This window comes from Enoplosus armatus, chromosome 23 (assembly GCF_043641665.1).
Source record: "Enoplosus armatus isolate fEnoArm2 chromosome 23, fEnoArm2.hap1, whole genome shotgun sequence".
In the NCBI taxonomy this organism is placed as follows: Eukaryota; Metazoa; Chordata; class Actinopteri; order Centrarchiformes; family Enoplosidae; genus Enoplosus; species Enoplosus armatus.
This window is the reverse complement of record NC_092202.1, coordinates 20334-29822: the sequence shown is the minus strand read 5'-3', so window position 1 is coordinate 29822 and position 9489 is coordinate 20334. Positions and strand designations below refer to the sequence as shown.

Here is a 9489-nt window from a genome sequence, read left to right as displayed (position 1 = left end):
ATGTTTAGCTATTCCCCCGCCTCCTTTAGCGATAATGGTAAATGTAATAAATGTAGTTTATTTAGCGTACTGGAGGCGAGGCTCAGCGAGTTAGAGGCCCGGTTCCGCACCATGGAGACGGCTGTAGTCAGCCAACCCCCAGTAGCCGGTGCGGACCGACTCAGTGTAGCTCCTGCTAGCCGTCCCCCGGCAGCTCCCGAGCAGCCGGGAAGCCAGGGAGGCTGGGTGACTGTCCGAAGGAGGCATAGCCCTCGGCAGAAGCCCACGGCTCACCACCAACCACTTCATGTTTCTAACAGATTCTCCCCACTCAGCGACACACCCGCTGAGAAGCAGATTCTGGTAATTAGCAGCTCCATAGTCAGAAACGTGAGGTTAGCGACACCAGCGACCATAGTGAAATGCATTCCTGGGGCCAGAGCGGGCGACATTGAATCAAATTTAAAACTGCTGGCTAAGGATAAGCGTAAATACAGTAAGATTGTTATTCACGTCGGCGGTAATGACTCCCGGTTACGCCAATCGGAGGTCACTAAAATTAACGTGGAGTCGGTGTGTTCGTTTGCAAAAACTATGTCGGACTCCGTAGTTTTCTCTGGGCCCCTTCCCAATTTGACCAGTGATGACATGTTTAGCCGCATGTCATCATTCAACCGCTGGCTGTCGAGGTGGTGTCCAGCAAACGATGTGGGCTTCGTAGATAATTGGCGGACTTTCTGGAGGAGACCTGGTCTGATGAGGAGAGACGGCATTCATCCCACTTTGGATGGAGCGGCTCTCATATCTAGAAATCTGACCGACTTTATTAGTGAACCAAAACCGTGACAACCCAGAGTCCAGACCAGGAGGCAGAGTCGCAGTCCTACACGCTTCTCTGCGCTTCCATTAGAGCAGTCACCCACCCAACACCCCATAATGACTGTGTCTGCCCCCCGACCACTTAAATTAATTCAACCAAAGTTAAACAGGAGAGGAGTCATTAATAAAAACTTAATAAAAATTAAGACCACCACTGCTATAGGCCAAAACAATAGGAAAATTAAGTGCGGACTGTTAAATATCAGATCTCTGTCATCTAAAGCTGTATTAGTAAACGAGCTAATATCAGAGAATCATATTGATCTCCTGTGTCTGACAGAAACCTGGCTGTGTCATGAAGAGTATGTCAGCCTGAATGAATCCACTCCGCCCAGTCATACTAATACTCACATCCCTCGAGGCACCGGCCTAGGAGGTGGAGTTGCAGCCATCTTTGACTCAAGCCTGTTGATGAACTCTAGACCTAAACTAGATTATAACTCATTTGAAAGCCTCGTTATGAGTCTCTCACTCCCAATCTGGAAAACACTGAAGCCAGTCTTATTCGTTATAGTCTATCGCGCTCCAGGTCCATACTCTGAATTCTTATCTGAATTCTCAGAGTTTTTATCAGGTTTAGTCCTTAAAACAGACAAAGTCATTATCGTAGGGGATTTTAATATTCATGTGGATGTTGATAAGGATAGCCTTGGTACTGCATTTACCTCTTTATTGGATTCGATTGGCTTCTGTCAGAGGGTACAGAAACCCACTCACTGTTTTAATCACACCCTCGACCTGGTTCTGACATATGGACTTGAAATTGAACATCTAACTGTTTTTCCACAGAATCCTTTGTTATCGGACCATTATTTAATAACTTTTGAATTCCTATTACTGGACTACACGCCATTAGGCAAAAAAGTCTACACCAGATATCTATCTGATAGTGCTGTAGCTAAATTTAAGGAAGTGATTCCATCTGCATTAAATTCAATGCCATGTCTCAATACAACTGAGGACTCCTATGCTAACCTTTGTCCCTCTCAAATAGACAATGTTGTTGACAGTACTGCAGGCTCAATGCGATTGACACTTGACTCTATTGCCCCTCTTAAAAAGAAGATAATAAAACAAAGAAAGTCAGCTCCATGGTATAACACCCAAACCCGCAAATTAAAGCAAACAGTGCCGAAACTTGAAAGGAAATGGCGCTCCACCAAACTAGAGGAATCACGTTTAATTTGGCAAGATAGTCTTAGAACTTATAGGAAGGCCCTCTGTAAAGCCAGAGCAGCCTATTACTCAACATTAATAGAAGAGAACAAGAACAACCCCAGGTTTCTCTTCAGCACTGTAGCCAGGCTGACAGAGAGTCACAGCTCTATTGAGCCATGTATTCCTATAACCCTCAGCAGTAATGACTTCATGAGCTTCTTTAATGATAAAATTCTAACTATTAGAGACAGAATTGATCACCTCCTGTCCTCAGGTGGTATCTTACCTTCAAATACAGGAATCTCAGAAATAGCTGTAAAACCTGATGTATATTTAGATTGCTTTTCTCCCATTGACCTTCACCAAATTACTAAAACTATCTCTTCATCTAAGCCATCAACTTGTCTCTTAGACCCCATCCCAACCTGGCTGCTCAAAGAGGTTTTACCTTTAGTCAGCACTTCTTTACTAGACATGATCAATCTGTCTTTATTAACAGGCTACGTACCACAGTCCTTTAAAGTTGCTGTAATTAAACCTCTTGTTAAAAAGCCCACTCTTGATCCAGAGGCTTTAGCCAACTATAGACGTATATCTAACCTCCCCTTTCTCTCCAAGATCCTTGAGAAAGCAGTCGCCAACCAGCTGTGTGACTTTCTACATGACAATATGTTGCTTGAGGACTTTCAGTCAGGTTTCAGAGCTCATCATAGCACAGAGACGGCACTGGTGAAAGTTACAAATGACCTTCTCACTGCATCAGACAAAGGACTTGTCTCTATACTTGTTTTGTTAGATCTTAGTGCTGCATTCGACACCATTGACCATCATATCCTATTACAGAGACTGGAACATTTAATTGGCATCAAAGGAACCGCACTAAGCTGGTTTAAGTCGTATTTATCAGATCGATCTCAGTTTGTACATGTTAACGATGAATCCTCCATGTACGCCAAAGTCAGTCATGGAGTTCCACAAGGTTCTGTGCTTGGACCAATACTATTCACCTTATATATGCTTCCTTTAGGGGATATTATTAGAAAACACTCCATACATTTTCATTGCTATGCAGATGATACCCAGCTATATTTATCGATCAAGCCAGAAGAACCTCATCAGTTAGCCAACCTCCAAGCATGCCTTAAGGACATAAAGACCTGGATGACCTGTAATTATCTGATGAATAGGGGTAAAAACCACGATTAGAATTTTGAGGATTATAATAATTGAATAACTTGTGATAGGAAGGTCGTAGACACTTGAAACCAAGATACGTCCCCCCTATATCGACTACGGCCGTTCCAACGGTAGCACCCCCGAGTCTGTACGAGCTTCCGGTGCGGAGCTACGTCATTTTTTGGCCGGAAATTGTGTGTATCTCAGCTTGGGAAGGTCGTAGAGAGCTGGGGACACTTCCTACGTGTTCAGCGTGGTGTAATTAGTGTATACGGAAGGTGGTTTGGAGAGTGTACGAGGTTCGGTTCGGGAGATATTCGCCAAAGTGTGTTTTGTGATTGATTGTGATTGGCCGAGTGGTTTTTGTGTTCATAACTTTTGAAGGGAAGGTGCTAGAGACTTGCAACCCTCATTCGTCTAGCATATATGGACTATTGCCGTTCCAACGGTAGCAGCCACGAGTCTGTAGGACGTTCCTGTCCGGAGATACAAGTGTGTGATATTTCCCATCCGGAATGAATGGGGTGATTTTGAAGCGAAAAATGCCTAAGTGTGGAGGGAGGTGAAAAATGCCTAACTAAATGGTGTTCCCAGAAAGTGGTTAGGAGCACGTTTCAGGCAATTTGGAGTGGATTTGATTTGACTGTACTTTTGAGCATTTTGGTGGATTGGTAGGTGACGACGCACTAGCCTGGCCCCTTTCCCTGACCTTAACCAGTGTGAGATGTGTTGCCTAAGCCCAACCTTGAGCTTGCCTCCCCCTGTGTTGGTTAGGGTAAGGATAGAGGAGAGGTGAGGGTTAGTGTTTGGGGGGTTAGGGGTTAGGGGTTAGGGTTAGGGTTAGGGTTAGGGTTAGGGTTAGGGTTAGGGTTGGGTTAGGGTTAGGGTTAGGGTTAGGATTAGGGGGTTTTACCCAAAGTGAGCCTGGGCTCACTTACTTTTTGGTGAATAACTTTTGAACGGAAGGTCGTAGAGACTTGAAACCAAGGTCCTTGAATTGAAATAGTGGGCCGGCCTTTCCAACGGTAGCACCCCCGAGTGTGTACGAGCTTCCGTTGCGGAGATACGTCACTTCCTTTGGTCATGATTTTGTGTATCTCAGCTTGGGAAGGTCGTAGAGAGCTGGGGACACTTCCTACGTGTTCAGCGTGGTGTAATTAGTGTATACGGAAGGTGGTTTGGAGAGTGTACGAGGTTCGGTTCGGGAGATATTCGCCAAAGTGTGTTTTGTGATTGATTGTGATTGGCCGAGTGGTTTTTGTGTTCATAACTTTTGAAGGGAAGGTGCTAGAGACTTGCAACCCTCATTCGTCTAGCATATATGGACTATTGCCGTTCCAACGGTAGCAGCCACGAGTCTGTAGGACGTTCTTGTCCGGAGATACAAGTGTGTGCTATTCTCCATAGAGAATGAATGGAGTGAAAGTCAAGCGAAAATTGTCTAAGTGTGGAGGGAGGTGAAAAATGCCTAACTAAATGGTGTTCCCAGAAAGTGGTTAGGAGCACGTTTCAGGCAATTTGGAGTGGATTTGATTTGACTGTACTTTTGAGCATTTTGGTGGATTGGTAGGTGACGGTTAGGGTTAGGGTTAGGGGTTAGGGTTAGGGTTAGGGTTAGGGTTAGGGTTAGGGGTTTAGGATTAGGAGGTTTTACCGAAATTGCACCCCGGTGCAGTTCGTTTTAGGGTTAGGGTTAGGATTAGGGGGTTTTACCCAAAGTGAGCCTGGGCTCACTTACTTTTTGGTGAATAACTTTTGAACGGAAGGTCGTAGAGACTTGAAACCAAGGTCCTTGAATTGAAATAGTGGGCCGGCCTTTCCAACGGTAGCACCCCCGAGTCTGTACGAGCTTCCGTTGCGGAGATACGTCACTTCCTTTGGTCATGATTTTGTGTATCTCAGCTTGGGAAGGTCGTAGAGAGCTGGGGACACTTCCTACGTGTTCAGCGTGGTGTAATTAGTGTATACGGAAGGTGGTTTGGAGAGTGTACGAGGTTCGGTTCGGGAGATATGAGCCAAAGTTTGAATTCGTATTGACATGAATGGACAAGTGTTTTTGTTGAATAACTTTTGAAGGGAAGGTGCTAGAGACTTGCAACCCTCATTCGTCTAGCATATATGGACTATTGCCGTTCCAACGGTAGCAGCCACGAGTCTGTAGGACGTTCCTGTCCGGAGATACAAGTGTGTGCTATTCTCCATAGAGAATGAATGGAGTGAATTTTTATCGAAAAATGCCTAAGTGTGGAGGGAGGTGAAAAATGCCTAACTAAATGGTGTTCCCAGAAAGTGGTTAGGAGCACGTTTCAGGCAATTTGGAGTGGATTTGATTTGACTGTACTTTTGAGCATTTTGGTGGATTGGTAGGTGACGACGCACTAGCCTGGCGCCTTTCCCTGACCTTAACCAGTGTGAGATGTGTTGCCTAAGCCCAACCTTGAGCTTGCCTCCCCCTGTGTTGGTTAGGGTAAGGATAGAGGAGAGGTGAGGGTTAGGGTTAGGGGTTAGGGTTAGGGGTTAGGGTTAGGGGTTAGGGTTAGGGGTTAGGGTTAGGGTTAGGGTTAGGGTTAGGGTTAGGGGGTTAGGGTTAGGGATTAGGGGGTTTTACCCAAAGTGAGCCTGGGCTAGGGTTAGGGGTTAGGATTAGGGGGTTTTACCCAAAGTGAGCCTGGGCTCACTTACTTTTTGGTGAATAACTTTTGAACGGAAGGTCGTAGAGACTTGAAACCAAGGTCTTTGAATTGAAATAGTGGGCCGGCCTTTCCAACGGTAGCACCCCCGAGTCTGTACGAGCTTCCGTTGCGGAGATACGTCACTTCCTTTGGTCATGATTTTGTGTATCTCAGCTTGGGAAGGTCGTAGAGAGCTGGGGACACTTCCTACGTGTTCAGCGTGGTGTAATTAGTGTATACGGAAGGTGGTTTGGAGAGTGTACGAGGTTCGGTTCGGGAGATATTCGCCAAAGTGTGAATTGGTATTGACATGAATGGACAAGTGTTTTTGTTGAATAACTTTTGAAGGGAAGGTGCTAGAGACTTGCAACCCTCATTCGTCTAGCATATATGGACTATTGCCGTTCCAACGGTAGCAGCCACGAGTCTGTAGGACGTTCCTGTCCGGAGATACAAGTGTGTGCTATTCTCCATAGAGAATGAATGGGGTGATTTTGAAGCGAAAAATGCCTAAGTGTGGAGGGAGGTGAAAAATGCCTAACTAAATGGTGTTCCCAGAAAGTGGTTAGGAGCACGTTTCAGGCAATTTGGAGTGGATTTGATTTGACTGTACTTTTGAGCATTTTGGTGGATTGGTAGGTGACGACGCACTAGCCTGGCCCCTTTCCCTGGGTTAGGGTTAGGGTTAGGGTTAGGGTTAGGGTTAGGGTTAGGGTTAGGATTAGGGGGTTTTACCCAAAGTGAGCCTGGGCTCACTTACTTTTTGGTGAATAACTTTTGAACGGAAGGTCGTAGAGACTTGAAACCAAGGTCTTTGAATTGAAATAGTGGGCCGGCCTTTCCAACGGTAGCACCCCCGAGTCTGTACGAGCTTCCGTTGCGGAGATACGTCACTTCCTTTGGTCATGATTTTGTGTATCTCAGCTTGGGAAGGTCGTAGAGAGCTGGGGACACTTCCTACGTGGGTTAGGGTTAGGGTTAGGGTTAGGGTTAGGGTTAGGGGGTTAGGGTTAGGGTTAGGGTTAGGGTTAGGGTTAGGGTTAGGGTTAGGGGTTAGGGTTAGGGTTAGGGTTAGGGGGTTAGGGTTAGGGTTAGGGTTAGGGTTAGGGGTTAGGGTTAGGGTTAGGGTTAGGGTTAGGGTTAGGGTTAGGGTTAGGGTTAGGATTAGGAGGTTTTACCGAAATTGCACCCCGGTGCAGTTCGTTTTAGGGTTAGGGTTAGGATTAGGGGGTTTTACCCAAAGTGAGCCTGGGCTCACTTACTTTTTGGTGAATAACTTTTGAACGGAAGGTCGTAGAGACTTGAAACCAAGGTCCTTGAATTGAAATAGTGGGCCGGCCTTTCCAACGGTAGCACCCCCGAGTCTGTACGAGCTTCCGTTGCGGAGATACGTCACTTCCTTTGGTCATGATTTTGTGTATCTCAGCTTGGGAAGGTCGTAGAGAGCTGGGGACACTTCCTACGTGTTCAGCGTGGTGTAATTAGTGTATACGGAAGGTGGTTTGGAGAGTGTACGAGGTTCGGTTCGGGAGATATGAGCCAAAGTTTGAATTCGTATTGACATGAATGGACAAGTGTTTTTGTTGAATAACTTTTGAAGGGAAGGTGCTAGAGACTTGCAACCCTCATTCGTCTAGCATATATGGACTATTGCCGTTCCAACGGTAGCAGCCACGAGTCTGTAGGACGTTCCTGTCCGGAGATACAAGTGTGTGCTATTCTCCATAGAGAATGAATGGAGTGAATTTTTATCGAAAAATGCCTAAGTGTGGAGGGAGGTGAAAAATGCCTAACTAAATGGTGTTCCCAGAAAGTGGTTAGGAGCACGTTTCAGGCAATTTGGAGTGGATTTGATTTGACTGTACTTTTGAGCATTTTGGTGGATTGGTAGGTGACGACGCACTAGCCTGGCGCCTTTCCCTGACCTTAACCAGTGTGAGATGTGTTGCCTAAGCCCAACCTTGAGCTTGCCTCCCCCTGTGTTGGTTAGGGTAAGGATAGAGGAGAGGTGAGGGTTAGGGTTAGGGGTTAGGGTTAGGGGTTAGGGTTAGGGGTTAGGGTTAGGGGTTAGGGTTAGGGTTAGGGTTAGGGTTAGGGTTAGGGGGTTAGGGTTAGGGATTAGGGGGTTTTACCCAAAGTGAGGGTTAGGGTTAGGGTTAGGGTTAGGGTTAGGGTTAGGGTTAGGGTTAGGGTTAGGGTTAGGGTTAGGGTTAGGGTTAGGGTTAGGGTTAGGGTTAGGGTTAGGGGGTTAGGGTTAGGGTTAGGAATAGGGGTAAAAACCACGATCAGCTATTTGAGGATCAGCTATTCTTGAATAACTTGTGATAGGAAGGTCGTAGACACTTGAAACCAAGATACGTCCCCCCTATATCGACTACGGCCGTTCCAACGGTAGCACCCCCGAGTCTGTACGAGCTTCCGGTGCGGAGCTACGTCATTTTTTGGCCGGAAATTGTGTGTATCTCGGGAACGGTAGGTCGTAGAGAGCTGGGGACACTTCCTACGTGTTCAGCGTGGTGGAATTATAGCAGACGAATGCTGGTTCTGAGACTGTACGAGGTTCGGTTCGGGAGATATTCGCCAAAGTGTGTTTTGTCATTCATTGTGAATGTGGGAGTGTTTAAGTGTCCATAACTTTTGAAGGGAAGGTGCTAGAGACTTGCAACCCTCATTCGTCTAGCATATATGGACTATTGCCGTTCCAACGGTAGCAGCCACGAGTCTGTAGGACGTTCCTGTCCGGAGATACAAGTGTGTGCTATTCTCCATAGAGAATGAATGGAGGTAATTTTGTAGCGAAAATTGTCTAAGTGTGGAGGGAGGTGAAAAATGCCTAACTAAATGGTGTTCCCAGAAAGTGGTTAGGAGCACGTTTCAGGCAATTTGGAGTGGATTTGATTTGACTGTACTTTTGAGCATTTTGGTGGATTGGTAGGTGACGACGCACTAGCCTGGCCCCTTTCCCTGACCTTAACCAGTGTGAGATGTGTTGCCTAAGCCCAACCTTGAGCTTGCCTCCCCCTGTGTTGGTTAGGGTAAGGATAGAGGAGAGGTGAGGGTTAGTGTTTGGGTTGGTGTTTGGGTTGGTGGTTGGTTGTTGGGTTAGGGTTAGGGTTAGGGTTAGGGTTAGGGGTTAGGGTTAGGGTTTAGGGTTAGGGTTAGGGTTAGGGTTAGGGTTAGGGTTAGGGTTAGGGTTAGGATTAGGGGGTTTTACCCAAAGTGAGCCTGGGCTCACTTACTTTTTGGTGAATAACTTTTGAACGGAAGGTCGTAGAGACTTGAAACCAAGGTCCTTGAATTGAAATAGTGGGCCGGCCTTTCCAACGGTAGCACCCCCGAGTGTGTACGAGCTTCCGTTGCGGAGATACGTCACTTCCTTTGGTCATGATTTTGTGTATCTCAGCTTGGGAAGGTCGTAGAGAGCTGGGGACACTTCCTACGTGTTCAGCGTGGTGTAATTAGTGTATACGGAAGGTGGTTTGGAGAGTGTACGAGGTTCGGTTCGGGAGATATTGGCCAAAGTGTGTTTTGTGATTGATTGTGATTGGCCGAGTGGTTTTTGTTGAATAACTTTTGAAGGGAAGGTGCTAGAGACTTGCAACCCTCATTCGTCTAGCATATATGG

The 9489-nt window shown here is 46.4% G+C and overlaps 1 protein-coding gene across 1 annotated transcript; it reads left to right on the top strand.

Annotated features, from left to right (window-relative positions):
- Positions 1 to 792, top strand: LOC139306204 (uncharacterized; the record flags this gene model as incomplete). Its single annotated transcript, XM_070930158.1, has 1 exon — positions 1 to 792. A coding segment is annotated over exon 1 (792 nt), but the record flags the coding sequence as incomplete, so codon positions are not given.
- Between the last annotated feature and the right edge of the window lie 8697 nt (positions 793 to 9489).